Source organism: Talpa europaea (assembly GCF_964194135.1).
Source record: "Talpa europaea genome assembly, chromosome: 5".
Taxonomy (NCBI): Eukaryota; Metazoa; Chordata; class Mammalia; order Eulipotyphla; family Talpidae; genus Talpa; species Talpa europaea.
The window spans coordinates 27,218,350-27,234,432 of record NC_140071.1 but is presented as its reverse complement, the minus strand read 5'-3'; the positions used below and the strand labels follow the sequence as shown (position 1 = coordinate 27,234,432).

Genomic DNA, 16,083 nt, shown 5'->3' with positions numbered 1-16,083 from the left:
GTTACTGGAAACTCTATGGAAACTCTGTGATTACCATTTTGATGAACTTCTAAATTGCTTTCCAAAGTGGCCTTTTCACTTTTCATTCCCATCAACAAAGTAATTACAAGTTCCTATGTCTAAATCATTGCTAGTACATATTTATTTATTTTCTGAAAATTGCTATTCTGTAAAGTATGGGGAAAGAGCCATATTGGAGTTAAGAGAGAATATAAGGGGAAAAATTGCAGCATAGACTTCTCACCTGAGGAGCTGTGATGTAAAATAAAGAAAAGACCTGGGGAAATGCCTAAAGAGGAAGTCTTATTTTCTTTTTTAAGAGGGGGCAGGATAAACCATGTTTATATGTTTATGGGGATGGAAGACATTGAAGACATGATGGGATTGCAAAATTTGCTAGAGCATGTCTTTGAGCAGGTCAGAGGGACTCCTGAGACCTGATGTAGCAGTGTGCTCCTTGCTGAAAATCTGGAGACCTAACATGTATCCAAATTCAGAGAATACTAATGTCCAAAATGGAAATCAGATTTATTACACTATTTTCTGACAGAATAAATGGCTTTTTTTTTAATTTGTGCAGGAAACATCCACTTTCTTCTCAAGGCACTTCAACTTAAAGGAAGAAGTTTCCGTGGTTGGACAGGAATATGTAATTCCATGCTGAAGTCATATTATTTTCAGTGATATGCTCCTTGCTAACTTATTTGTGTCTTGCCAGAGCAACCCACCTTAACTCCAGTTTCTTCACATCATCATCAACACTTATAGTTGTTTGTTTTTTACCATAGGCATCCTAGGGGGGTGTGAACTCTGACGATGGACAACTCTGACCTTCAAATTCTAGGGCATCTACTTTACACCTTTTGTGTTACCATTTCTAGTTTATAGATGTGAAAATGGAGACACAGACTAATTCCCTGATCAAAGCCTTAAACTCCAGTGATGGAACTTGGCTCTGACGTGTAGACCAAAGATTTTTCCATCATGTTGTTATGTGGTGTGTAGAATTCCATCAAGGATTCAGAGTTTGTATAGGTTTGTCTAAATGCAGGACAGATATCAGGAAGAAGATTCTTTTTTTTTAAAGAATATTTATGCATACAAGAACTGGGGTACAGGCCAGAGGTGTGGGGGGGCAGTGAGAGGATTCACCAGAGACAGAGTGGGGAACAGAACAGGCAAATTGAAGTACACTGATCAAGGGAACAGTGGGAGAGTCAGGAGAGGTCTGCTGTGCCATGTGGACTGCTCCCTGGCCGGGGGTCGAACTTGTGCGGCAGAGGCTACAGATAGCTTCATAGATTGCGTCTTAATCCCTCGTGCCATCAGGGAGGCCCCTCAGGAGGAAGACTCTGGAAGCTACATGTGACAGCAGTTGAAGGTGAAAAATATTATTTATCTTTCTTCCTGTTACCTTCTTAATACAGGAGACAGTACTGCTTTGTCATCTATTCTTCAGAACCTGAAGTATATGTCCTTTTATTTATAGATCTCTACTTGTCTTCCACTAGACTCTAAGTACTTTTGAGTACTCTAAGTACTTTTGATCAGACTAAGGTAGTGATCATTTGTGATTATCACTCGTGATCAGTGATGACACTTGTGCCAGACATAATGCCTCGACATCGTGGGTCTTCAAGAAATGTTTGAGGAATTAAATTGGATAAATAAGTCAGGTTATTAGAGAATGTGTTCATTATAAATCAGCTCTTTGGAGAACTAGCACAACAAAAAGATAAGATATAAATGGTAGGGGGTAAAAAAAAGTCACTTTCCCGTCCATTATACATCACAATTTATTAAGAATAACAAAGAATTAAACTTTGTGCTGACATGTATCTTTCGAGTAGGGAAGGCAAAATACATACCAAGATACTGCCTGGAATGAGGTCTATTGGTACATGAAACTTCAATCTACTAGACAGATGTTTTTGTTAGATAAAAAAGCGATGCTTTTACTTGATACTTCCTTCAGCTTCAGTTAGAAGAGACAGGAAGTGCAGATTTTAGCAAGAACATTACGGCAACAGATACCAAAACACAGCTCTGATTGGAATATATAACTTGCATCATTAACAATTTCTCTCTGCGCTATCCCTAATCTTAAATTCTAAACTCTCCAAATTTCTTAAACACACACTGAATCTTCTTTCTTGTCTTACAATCAAATATTTTTACAAAACATAAAAATAGCAGTACATAGTAAGAAGTGAACTCCTGCTCCCTCCCCTGCCCCCATATCTCTCCTTACTCCCACATTGAATGGAATATCAGGCTCTAAGTTTCAAGGCTTATAGATAATTTGAGCTTCCTTTTGAAGAGCAGAGGATATTCTAAATTTTCCTGGGATTGACTTCTTTTTAAGGGCAAACTCAAAATTGTCAGTGCACAAATTCTGAATAAAGCCAAGAGTTCCTGAACAGCAGAACTTTTTCTCAAGGGACATCTCTTGCAGGCAGACAGAATGCGCAGGATGTAGTCTTAGCAGGAAGTTGTTTCTTTCTTTGCTGATTTTGTTTCAGAAAGGCTGTCTTATACACGAGGTTAGACTGAGGGGCTTCTTCTGATAGGTCAAATTAAAACCTCCCTTGCTTGACATTTCAGGTGGTTACCTCAGTTTGCTGCTTTGAAGTGGTATCACATGACTCCTGCAATGGTTTCCTTGATCCACTTGAGGTATCTTTTTGTAAGGAGAGTGTAGATGCCAGGCTTCCTGCGGTTTCCACACTCCCCAAAGGAAGTGACACCTTTGAAAATGTTGTTACATATCAGAGGACTTCCAGAATCTCCCTGAAATAGAAGGTTTTATGTTTTAAATATGCATGCTTGCCAAAGATATTTATTCATCATCTTATTTGTTCATTCACTCATTCACTCACACACTCTTCTTACTTAAAGGCTAATTTAATATCTTAATATTTTTTATTGAAGCAATATAGCTTTATAACATTATATAGGTTTTAGATAGTATCTCTTTTATTGTCCAGCCTCAGAATCAGTTAACACAGCTTAAATTTCAATCATTTTCCTTTCAAAAAAAGGCAATTCTGGAGAAGATATGCAACTCATTTTCCCCAGCAAAGCAAAGAAAGAGTAACAAAGGAGACTTCACCTGTGAACAATAATTGTTTCCTTCAGTCTACCTATTTCCCCAATTCTAGGTCAATAGATGTTATGGGAAGATACTGAATATAGGATAACTAGAAGTTTTGAGGTGGATCTCAACTACTCCCTGCTCTGAGGAGGGACACGAAGTTGTCCCAGACCAAGGAGCACTTATAAAATAGCAAACAATTTTTAGACTTTATCAGCCCACATTTAATATTCTCTCTGACTTTGTGACCCCATAGGCATCATGAGTTCCAAACAGAGTCAAAGCTACTGAAGTCTGTTCTTGGCACATTAGGAGTCAGAACAGTGCAGGGTTTGGGAGTCAGATGGGGTCTGTCCAAGTCCAGGTCCATCCCACTGATATGCAGCTTATTTTACTTGGAGAATTTGAGCAACTTTCTATGCCTTACTTTCCTCATCTATAAAATAGAGTTGATAATTCATAATATCTATCTCATGGGGCTACTTGAGGGGTAAATGGCATAGTATATAGAACTTGATTATTATTCCTGGTCCCTGATAAATGCCAGCTGTCATGGTTACTTTTGAGAGGTTTGGCAGTGAAATGGTATCTTGAAAATTACCACTAGTAATAAGGGACTGTTTCTTGAACAGAAGGTTTCACCTGAGAAAAAGGTGCATGCACCATACCAGTATAAATAGCAGGCTCTGGACATGAGAATAATAGAGGTTGTCCACCTTGTTCTTCCTGTGCATTCTATTTAACTGTATTTCTTATTGCCAACAAATGGTTAAAATATTTAATTTACTTACCTCACATGAATCATCTTCACCATTTTTTCCACCAGCACAGATCATGCTGTTGTCAATAACTGGCTTAAAATTGTAGTGCTGTTCATTATTGCATGTTCCCCGGTCTATCACAGTGAGATTGACTTCTCTCAAGGTATTTGAAAATCCGCATGATTTGCTCTTGGTGCTTCCCCATCCTGCTACATGACACTTGGTGTAGGATTTGACATCATCTCCTTTTTTTGGTAGCCGAAGTATTTGTATAGCCTTGTTCAATTTCACTTTACCTGACAGCTAGAAAAGAGAACAGACATACAGTTTTATGCCAAAAGAGCAGTAGCAACACCCAGAAGTGGATTATATTCTTGCTGACTTAGCTTGTTCTTACAAAGGACATGGCTGAAGTCATGTTCCAAACCTAATTAAGAAGTAATTGATTTTTAAAAAGTCCCAGCACATCTTTTTTTTTTTTTTTTTTAAAGACTTATCCATCCATGTATAAAAGAGCTGGGGCACAGGCCAGAGATGCGGGGGGTGAGAGGATTCACCAGAGACAAAGTGGGGAACAAAACAGGCAGATTGACTGAAACACACTGCTGAGGAGAGCAGTGGGCGAGACAGGAGAGGTCTGCTGCACTGTGTGGGTTGCTCCCTGGCTGGCCGGGGATGGAACTCGCAGATTGCTTCATAGTGAGGTGCTTAACCCCTTGTGCCACCAGGGAGACCCTCCTGAGATTTTCTTTTTTTTTCTTTTTTTTAATAGAGGCATGTTTTATTTATTTATTTGTTTGTTTGTTTTGTTTATACATGCACTGGGTACAGTCAGAAGTGCAGGAGGGCGAGAGAATTCACCAGAGCCAGAGTGGGGAGCAGAGCAGGCAGAAGGAACAAAGTACACTGCTGAGGGGAGCAGCGGGCGGCAGGAGAGGTCTGCGCGCCATGCGGGACCTTCCTTCGGGGGCGGGGGAGCAGCCGGGGATCGAACCAGCGCCGCAGAGGCCGCGGGCAGCTTCGCAACCCAGGGCTCAACCACTGCGCCACCGGGGAGGCCCTGAGATTTTCTTTTTTAACTCTTGCTGGGGCGGTTCTTCATCAGTCTCCCTTTGCTCTGGTGTGAACATACTGTTCACACTCTTCCTTCCAGTCCTGCTGCCTTAATCATTCTAAGAACAAGCCTGCTCATGTCACTGTTCTGCTTGAAACACTTTCCCATAAAGTTCAAACTTCTTGCCATGGTCTGCAATGCCTGCCCATGGTCCTCTGGCTGGTGCCCCTTTATATCAAATCTCATGATAACTCTTTATTTTTCTCTCACTTCTTTCAAATACATTTTCCAGAACATCCCATTATTCCCTGTTGATGACTATACTTGACCTCCTTGACCCTCCACATGCTTCCTCAGAACCCCTTTCTCAGTTATCTGTCACTGAGGAGTGACTCAGAACAGAGCAATTGATTCATTTGTCTCCTCCCACTAAACGGCAAGTGCCTTTCAAGAGGACCTGATCATTATTTTTCTTCTGAGGAAAAGAAAACCAGCCTGGCACACACAGCTGGGCCAAAAGTTTTCCTGTTGGAAATAAACACTCTCACAGATCATCAGTATCAGACAAGGTGATCCTAAGGATGTGAGCAAAACCCAGGCCACTCTGCAGACATGTTTGAGTTGAGTCACAAGCAGGGTTATCGTGCACATCACAAAAATGACCAAACACCCCCTATTAGCTAAGATGAGTGACTGCTGCTTCTTTGTCGATCACAGTTTTAGCTTCTCTCCAGTCTTCCCACCTCCTCAATAACTAAGAGTCATTAAAAATGCTCAGTTATAGAATTATCCCACTTCTTGACAACACCAGTTCTAAGCAAACTCCTATCACCACTTTGGATTGACATGTGCTTTTGTCAATATCTGTTGAACTGAATTCCAAGAGGGGAAACATCTGTGGCAATAGTGCTGGGTCCCAGCTCTTCTTCTTTTCCCATGCCCTGGCATTTGCCAACTTTGGCTATGAGATCCAGGATGTAAAACTACTTTCAGGTCAATCTGAAAAAATTTCAAAATTTTACTATTTCAAAATAAATATTGAAAGAAACACATTTACCTGAAGGAGTTGAATATCCCCTTGAAATGACTGTGGATCATAACATGGAAAGGGGATGGCCTTTTTAATGGAAAATACTTGGTCATATTTCTCTTTATGGGTTGTAGAGTGGGACCCAAGAATAACTTGGGGTTCTCCCTTCCTGGAAAAAACAAGGATGACATATAGTTTATGCAAGAAAATGGATGAATTAGCGAGGAACTTAACTTATTTAATTCAGATTAGTTCTATCAAATGGCTTCCTATTTATAAACAAGAACAGCAAGGCAGGGAATATTTATTTTTTTTATTTTTATTTTAATGACTTTAATGTAAAACTCCCAATATGTGTTTTTCCAAAACAGCTTCAACTTTATCCCATCTTTAGAAAAAAGAAGCAACAGGAAGGCAGGCCCATGCAGGAGCACTGGATTGCAAAGGCCCAGGGAGGTATGTTTGGGGGCTGACCAGAGAGGGCTGCTGCTGCTGAAAGAAGAGCTGCCAGTTTCTCCACCTGCTTTGGGTTTACGGAATTCAACACCCAACACCAATAATACAGCAAAATTAGCAGGTTTACTGTGCTGCAAGGAAATAGTGTGGCTTGCTTAAATCTTCAAAGATGACAAAGATGGATGAGACAGATTTTTAATTAGGTAGGATGAAAAAAACGAATCTTAAATTTTATTTTTAATTTTTAAAAATTTTTTATGTCATTGTTAATTTTTAAACAATATTTGCTTCCCCCTACCCCCTCAGGTGTAGTATCCATAGAGTTTTCTACACCAAGGCACCTGGGCACCATCACCTCAGTCCCCTGTTCTCCTTCCTCCTTCCCTCTGATCCCTCTCCCTGCTCCTCCCCTGCAGGATGTCTCTGGTTTATTATTGTCTGTTTTTGCTTTGTTGTGTTTTGTACTGTTATTATTTTTTTACACTGACGTCTTATTTGGTTCCCCTATATGTAAGTGAAACCATTCGATATTTTTCTTTTTCCTTCTGTCTTATTTCACTGAGCATAATTCCGTCTAGCTCCTGAATCTTGAATTTTAAAACAGAATCTAAACGTGTGAGCATGTATACACACACACGCACACACACAAACACACTCACACTCATACAGAAGCAAACAAAGTAGGGTTGACCCCACATCTAGTCTGTGAACTTGATAGCTAATCTGGGAGAAGTGGTCTCAGCTTCTCTTAATTTGCTGGCTAGAGTTAGCACCAAGTGGGCCTATTAATCAAGCGTGCTAATGGCTAGCTTTATTTCCAGTATTCATTATGCTGAAGTTTCTACTTGACAAGTTCTCAGTTTATACAACACTATTATTTGAATCTTCTCTGTGAGAAGATAGTTTTTAAATCTTTTTTTTTTTTCTTTCAATTAGGGGAAAAGGAAGAGGGAAATAACAGGTAATGGTTCCCAATGAGAGGTATTGACTGAGAAAATAGCATCATATTCACATGATAAATATTATGGACGTATAACAGTCAAACCACAGTTAGGAAAATATTAGTTTGGACCATAGGAAATAGCTATTTTTTGAAGTCTGACAATCAAATACCAATAATTTCTTGTGGTTCAATGTAATATGTAATAATGTAGGATAACACTACTTCTATAGTAGCTAGTAATTTGCTTGTAATCCTAGTAGCCACTTTGTTTGACTATGTAAAATATACTTAAAATTTTTGCAACAGAATATAGCAAAATATTAACAGTGGTTGCTCTGAGGTTAATGAGATTATGACTGCTATTTTTCACCTTTCCCATTTTTAAAAATTTTAATAATATCCCAATTTAGAGTGAAAGCCTTTTAAAACACACGAGAAAACGGCTATGCATGTCAATCTTATTCTATAGGATCTGGCCTTTGCTTATAGAGGAAATATTGTCACAGAACATGACATTGACTGTGCTTGCTCATTTTGTCTCCTTAATTTGCTTTTGGACTTCAGAGTCATTTTCACCCCCCTCTCTGAGTCAAACCACCTTGAGAATCAGGGGAGCTCAGAATTACTTACATGTCACAGTGGGCAGCTGTCAGCACCCAGTGCTCATCGATCAAAGTCCCTGCACAGATTTTCAGCCCTTTGATGAGAGCCATGTAGGGTCTGGTATGAGGGTGTACTGCATTTCCTCCAATAATTCCCTCGCAGGAATCTGGAAAAACTAAGAGTGATCCAGAGTGAAATCAAATTTTATCTAGTCACATTTCACGCTGAGAAAGCTGAGCAGATTTAGCACGAGTATGTAGACACTCAGACTGCAGGGAAGAGCAGATCAAAGCAACCCAGATGGTGCCCCGGTTGGTGCTGTCGTCCTGCAGCTCTCTTGTCTATGTTCCCTGCAACACTCACTCACGTGATAGCGTTTCTTCGTGATGAATTGAGTACTCACTGTCAGGGCAAGTTCTACTGTAAATAGATATTTCTATTATATTAGACTTTTGTTATTTTTCCCTGCCTGCCATGTCTAAATTAATTTCTCCTTTTGAAATTGGTAGGGCAAAAATGCTGTCAGTGACATATAATTTTAGTGTCCTAATAATCAGTCAGAGAACTTAATGTGCCATTTCTCTGGGTGAACCTGCAGAAACTCTGGTTCAGAATCCTGGAGGGGAACCTGGGAACCTGCATTCCAAATAAACACCCCATGTGATTCTAATGCAGGTTGTTCTCAGAGCAGTTCTGGGATTTATGAGGCCTGGGCCAAGTCTGGAAAAGCAGTGAGTTATCTATTTTTACCTACTTGGGCAGGCATGACTAGCAGAAGGCACTTGACAATCTAGTCATTCCACCAGAGACGTGACTAGATGGCCAGAGGCACTGTGTGAGCAGTCTAGAGGGCATGGCCAGGGCTGCAATGTCTCAGCAGGAGACTCATGATTTGATTCTGGTACCCAAACTTTCTGTTCTTCAGTTTGCATGAGGACTATTCTCCACCCTGAGTCAGAGGCCAGTATAGTGAGAGCCTACTTAGATTTTCTAGATGAAAAATTCCTTTTTAGTTTATATATATGTTCCTGTGTAAATAAAGGTACCTTTGCATTAATACCTGAAATAATTTCTTTCCTTGGTACAGTTGGTTCTATCCAAGGTATTCTGAGGTAGAAATTGTCAAGGAATAGTCTCTCAAGAAACACAAAGATTAAAGATTTATCCAATATCACACCTAAGAGCAGAATGGGGAGAAATCCCTTCTCTTGTCTGTCACTCCCAGCCTCTGCAGCACCGGTTTGATCCCCGGCTGCCGGGCAAGGGACCTCTCCTGCCACCCGCTGCTCCCCTCAGCAGTGTACTTCGTCCGTCTGCTTATTCTGTTCTCCGCTCTGGCTCTGGTGAATTCTCTCACCCTCCCGCGCTTCTGACTGTACCCAGTGCTTGTATAAATGAATAAATAAATCTTTTTAAAAAAAGTCTCAATTCCATGGGGAGATTATTTGAATGATAGTTTACTAAGTTATATTAAAATATAGTAAAACTATAGTAATAAGCATAACAAAAATATCTATGATTAGTTCCAGAAAGTGATATTCATTACAGTGCAAGTTAGAACTTTAGACAGTGCAATGACCCTGTCCAAGTTCACACAACTAATAAGTGACAAAAGAGTGTTCTACCCCAATTTCACATCATTTGAAAACCACATCCTTTCCATTGTGAAGCTCTATTTTTCCAAAGTACTGGTTTAATTTTTTAAATATAGGGTCATTTGATGATCTGATAAAGTATAGATACATATGTACATATATATTTGCATATAATTTTTGGAGATTCACAAACTTCTTGATGCCCATCCATGGCCTTGGAGGAACGCATAGTTTTCGGTTTAAGAATCATAGCTATCACTCATAGCAGGAATCTAGAGAACTTAAATAAGGGACCAGGAAAATGAATAACTATAAGAAAGTGAAAATCAAAATCAACAAAAAACTATGAACCAGAGACAGTTTTTCGGGAGTGGGGGGCGGGAGGGGAGGGATTGGGGTCAGAATGGGGGGGTTGCAAATGTATGGGGAATATAAAAATAAAATTTATTATTTAAAAAAGTGGTTAAAACAGTAAAAAAAAAAAATAAAGTTAAAAAAAAAAAAAGAATCATAGCTATAAAGTTATCTTTGAGAGACCAGAAATCATAATATCTTGTTGTTTATGTTAAGAATATAAACTCTGGGTTCAAATCCTAGCCCGACTATTCACTAGCTGATGACTTTATAAGTTTACTTAAATCTGTGTTAGTTTTCTCATATGTAAAATGAGGCTGATAACAATGAGTTAATATATGTATAACTTAAAATATTGCTATGCTTATGTTTTATTAAATGTTGACATATGTTTATATATATCTCCCTTGGATTACTACACTGATGTTATTGCTTTCATCACCCCTACCACCAGAAATAGATACAAACACATTCTGAAACCAAAAGTTCTAATATTTGAGAGTTATCACTATTCAATTGTATTTAATTGCCTTGTCAGTTTTTCACGTGACGGTTTTGCTCTGTAAATCTTGCCTGAATTTATGAGAATCACCATTACTAAAAATTCTTTTTAAGATCGACACTTTCATAGTATTGCCATAGACATATAAGGTATGTTTTCATCGTCAAAAGCCAATATGCCCTTTGGAAAGCAAAGACAAATGATAACATTTTAAATTATTGGAAATTAAGTTATGTTTTCTTTTTCCTTCTTTATTTAATATCAAACATAAATTACACCATTTTAGAATATCCCATTTTCTCATGAGCAAAACAAATGTATAGAACTATGCCTTACCTCCAGCAAACAGGAGAAACGCAGTAGGGAACGAGAAAGGAAAAAGAATGTTCATGGTTCCTCTCCCCCACGCAAGAACAGTTATTTTCATAACTGGCATTAGAAATATATAATAAAACACAAAGGATGTGGGTTTTTCTTTTTTTTTCCTTTCTTTACTGAGCTGCTAAAGGTTTTGGTTTTATTGCTAGAAGACACAGCTGTATTTTAGCTACAGTCTGGTTACTTGTGTAGGGTCAGGAATAGACCACAGTGCAGGTTTTCTGATCCAGCAGACCGGGTAAAGGAGGAGTCAGAGGCCTCAGTGGCTTTTTGCAGGTCTTTTATTGGGGTTCACCAGGCATATGGCAGGCAGGGGTGCTGGGGGGCCGGGAGGCTGGCAGGCCTCCCAGCCCCCAGCAAGTCTTCACTCTATCTGGACTCTCCGGCGTTCTCTGCTTCTCTCTCAGCTTCTGCTACTTCTTTCTCGGCTTCTTGGCTTCTCTTCGGCTTCTGTTTGTTCTTGGCTTCTACTGGCATCCTCATGACGCCGCCCTTAAAAGCACAGTCTTAGCCCAGGTGAATCCCATCTACCTATGCCCACACCCTACTCCAGGTGCCCGCCATCAGGCATGCATTCAGGACCACAAGGATCCATCATCTATCCTGATGGCGGGAGGGCAGAAAAGCCTGACATTTTTCCTTACCCTACAGCCCACCCCCTCAGGGTTTTCTGCCATATAATCTACATATATATAATTTAGCAAACATAAACAATGCAACCATGGCCCACAAAAGCAAATACATCACAATATAACAAAATACAACAGGACACAAATAAGTCCAGGCAGGGCCCTAACCTAGTGCAAAAGACTATTATTGGTACCAGCAGATGAGCCACCAAATCTGCTGCCGAAGGCACTGCTCATACGAGGGAGGGGAATCACTCACGGCATCTACTGTATCACACCAGGAGCTGTCAGGCTTCCTGGCCTTCTCTAGCTGTAGTCTCGGCTACAAGCCACACACAGCATCCACCCCCAGGATGCTCTAGCTCTGGGACTGGCGATTCTATTCTGCTGGGGGTAACCGCCAACCCTCAGGGTTTCTGTCTGCAGTCGCTCCAACACTCGGCCTTCATAGCCACCAATGCGACTCGCAGACCCCTGCACTCAGGTCCACCCACTGCACAAGCCCATGGGTCGGGGATCCAAACTCTACATGCGGCTTGGGCTCCACCCCAAGCCACGTTCCCCACCCGTCCCCCAAGGACGGGTTCCTCAGCTCCTCACCCTCACTCGACAACCAGCAGGGCATCACCCACAGGTGATTTTACGAGACTCACAGGCTGCTTAACAGCTGCTCAAGGCTTCCCAAACTTAGCATCAGCACCAGCTTTTGCCTTCTCAGTTGGCTTTTCTCCTCTGCCTGACTGCTGGGCATACACAGGCTGCTTTTGGCCACCAAGGCCTACTGGCCACCCCCAGATTCCCATCTCCTGGGGTTTACAAACGAAACTGTTCCACCCCCAGGGTTCCAAAAACATATTAACCTGCAAGTTCCTCTGCCTTCTGGCGGGATTGTCAGTCCAACTCTATTAGTCCAAGTCCATCAGGCCTCTCCCTGCATCAGCACTGGTGAGCTCCGAATCATGGTCCTCTTTTCGCTGATGATTCTGCTGCCTCGGGGTCATTGGCTGGTCCTCTCGGATGTCTCCTCCTCCAGCTGAGGTCTCGTCCAGCAGTTCCCGGACGGTGTCCACCTTCTGGCACCTCCAGCATCGTCACAGTCAAACACAGTCTGTTACTCCTTAGTCCCTCCAGGTCTTCGGAGGGCTCCAATGCCTGTCTACATGGATCATCTTGCTGACTTACGCCAATTGTAAAGGGGCAGGACTGGACCAGTGCAGTTTTCTGATCCAGCAGACTGGGTAAAGGAGGAATCAGAGTCCTTAATGAGTTTTTGAAGGTCTTTTATTGGAGTTCACCAGGCATATGGCAGGCAGGGGTGCTGGGGGTCTGGGAGGCTGGCAGTCCTCCCAACCCCCAGCAAATCCTCACTCTATCTGGGCTCTCTGGCGTTCTCTGCTGCTTCTGCTTCTGCTTCTGCTTCTGCTTCTGCTTCTGCTTCTGCTTCTGCTTCTGCTTCTGCTTCTGCTTCTGCTTCTGCTTTTGCTTCTGCATCTCGGCTTCTCTCTCGGCTTCTCTTTCGGCTTCTGCTGCTGCTGGCGTCCCCATGATGCCGCCCTTAAAAAGCACAGTCTTAGCCCAGGTGAATCCCATCTACCTATGCCCACACCCTACTCCAGGTGCCCGCCATCAGGCATGCATTCAGGACCTCAAGGATCCATCATCTATCCTGATGGCAGGAGGGCAGAAAAACCTGACGTTTTTCCTTACCCTACACTAGTGGAGAAAGGCTAGACATTTGCTGCATTCCTTGTTGAGACCTCTGGGTAATCCCTGAGGAAAAACTGAAGTTAGATCCTTAACTTACACCATTCAACTATAAAGCTCTCAATGAAGATACAGGATCGTCATGCAATGAAGGCATAGGAAAGGACAAAGGTAATTTGAATACGATACCAGAGGCAGATATCATAAAGGAACAGCACCCAGGGACATCACATTCCTATGGATTTTATCCACTGTCAATTGAAGTGAGGCACATGTGGGAGAAGAAAGGGAGGTGTGCAGCAGCGACTGCAGTGAATAGCGTGGCAGTGTGCAGGCAGTGGCGATTTTATAGATTATGGGATAAGCAAGCTTCTGCCAATGGCTTTATGAGCCTTGGGAAAATAAAGAATTGGTTAGGGCAACTAATTGCCAACTTAGGACAGGCTGTGCCAGCAGGGCAACTTTATGGCCACTTTGAGGGAGACTTACCACCTGCAGCTGAAGTTCCAATTGATCAGATACTTAGCCCCAGGATCTGATAGTAATGGTGAAAAAGCTGCAAAGGACACCCACCTGAACTTGTGGCTTAGATTTTGTGTTACTGAAAATTCTTGTTAAAATTGACACTTTTTGTAGTTAGACCTTTATATACATTCCTTATATCTGAGACATGATTTATCTTTCTAGTTGGCTTTCACATAAGATATTTATCTAAACTGTGTATCTAAACACTTTTTAAAAAATATTTATTTATTTATTTATACAAGCACTGAGTACAGTCAGAAGCGTGGGAGGGTGAGAGAAATCACCAGAGCCAGAGCGGGGAGCAGAACAGGCAGACTGACGAAATACACTGCTAAGGGGAGCAGCAGGTGGCAGGAGAGGTCTGTGTACCATGGGGGACCCTCGCTGGCAGCTGGGGATCGAACTGGTGCTGCAGAGGCTGCAGGCAGCTTTGCAGCCCAGCGCTCAACCGCTGCACCACCGGGGAGGCCCTGTGTATCTAAACATTAAGCCAAGTCAACTTGGTGGTGGAAATGGCACTAGAACTTTGGCGGTGGGTGAGTTGAAACTTAAACACACAGAGGGGTGAAGTGTACCCCCCAAATTCCAATACAAATGTATTGCATTGTAAGTCAATAACATTTTTTAAATTAGAAAAATAAATGTTGAACCAAAGTTCACAAGGAAATACTATTTATATAATCCATGTGATTGACATTTATTTGTTCTTCACATTTTTGTTGAACACTCTACATTTGACTATGCTCTGAACACCAAAAATACAAAGATGAATTAGGACATGTTCTCTGCACTCAAAGAACCTCATCATCAGAGGGAGACATTTCCTAATGTCATTTATCTTCTCTTATCATCTATCAGTTACATCCACCCACCTACCCACCCATCCATCCACCCACTCAGTATTTAATGAAGGGCTGCTTGTTTCATAAACTGTAATAGGCATGAAATAGATGTCTCATCAACACAATAGGATAAATTGCTGCTTTCTGGACATTTGAAGCTGATGTGGAATCATTTTCTTAACACATGGAATTGAGACAGAATATGATGTCAATATAAATATTCATCCAGCACTTAAGTGCTTTGTACAGGCTGGATATTGTGCTAGGTGAATGATAAATCCTAGCCCTCATGACCTGGATTATTTAGGGAATTATAATTAGCTCCATGTTTCAGGAACCTAAGTGGGAAGAATGAAAGAGGAGGGTAGAGATAGTGTTACAGGGAAGGAAGAGGGGCCCCCTAGACCCTGCAAACCTGCCTGCTCTAAATAGGTTCTGCCATGTGCACATCAACACAAAAACATATGACACTTTAATGAAAAGGAACTTTAATACAATTAATAAACAATACAGGAAAGGTAAAGAATATATATTTGTTTAATATATTTCTAAATCAAGCACCCAAAGTTACTTGTCCCCTCGTGGGTAAAAGTCCACCGAAGTGGGATTGGCCCAGAGCAAGGCCCCAAAGCCTGCCACAAGTCTAAAGCATCTTCCAGTGGGGATCCACAGAGAAGTGTCAGAAACAACCAGACAAGTCTGGGAGGAAAAGAGCAAAATCAAAATCAAGACAAAAAGCACCATTGTTATTCTCCCCACGAGTCTCACCCACATCTGTTTCACACAGTCCACAACCAGAAGGCAAGTGTAGTTTCTTCATGTGTCTCTTGGCTCCATGTGCCTCCTCCAGGTCTCCTTCTGGCTCTCCACCTGCTTCCTTCCTTCTCAGTCTCCTCTGCAGCCCCTTATCTACCTGCTCACCTCCACCCTCCTTTTGGGTGGGGCAGGAAACCTGGAACCTCCTTCTTTCCTGGGGACCACCCTGTTACAATAGGAACAAAATGGAGATCTTTTGAGGCCATGACAAATAAGGTAAGTAGACACTGAAGGAGACAATGGGGAGGCTGTGAAGGGGTGTAAACAAATGAGACCCAGAATTCTGTCCTCCTTAGGAAGAAGCCACTCTGGCACCAGCGGGGAGGTGGTAGCTGCTCTGGAATGTCTGTATATGAGAGGATTAAAAGCTGTTGCAAGATGGGGATTGGAAAATTCTCTTGGCACAATGGTTGCATAGTGAGACTTAATTTTTTACCTTGAGTGAATGCTTATTGAGGAGGGGGCACTTCAGGAGAAGAGGCTGGCAGAAACTAATGTTTTGAGGAGGGTGATGCTGAATGCTTACTGTGATGGAGGTGGGAGTGAGGCCAGAGATAGGTCACCAGTGAGGAAATTATAATCTGGGTTGGAATTATCTGGGAATAGAAGGAAAAGGAGAGTCAGATCAAAGGGATTACAAATTAGTTTATTTAGTGATAAGGTATTGTAGGGGCAGGATGACATGGGGCAGGTTTTCTATGATTCGAGCCTATGGGGGACAGAGGAGTCTTGAAGCTCTTAGTGGGATTTTCAGGCTTTTATTGAATTTACCAGGTACACAGCAGGCAGGGGTGCTG

General features: G+C 41.7%; 1 protein-coding gene across 1 annotated transcript; it reads right to left on the bottom strand.

Moving 5' to 3' along the window:
• Positions 1 to 2,637: 2,637 nt before the first annotated feature.
• Positions 2,638 to 10,783, bottom strand: LOC311170498 (granzyme A-like; the record flags this gene model as incomplete). The annotated part of the gene is made up of 5 exons (XM_084232914.1): positions 2,638 to 2,790; positions 3,886 to 4,158; positions 5,967 to 6,108; positions 7,969 to 8,116; positions 10,729 to 10,783. The coding sequence occupies 5 exons, from the start codon at positions 10,781 to 10,783 to the stop codon at positions 2,638 to 2,640; spliced, it is 771 nt and encodes a 256-aa protein (XP_084089040.1).
• Between the last annotated feature and the right edge of the window lie 5,300 nt (positions 10,784 to 16,083).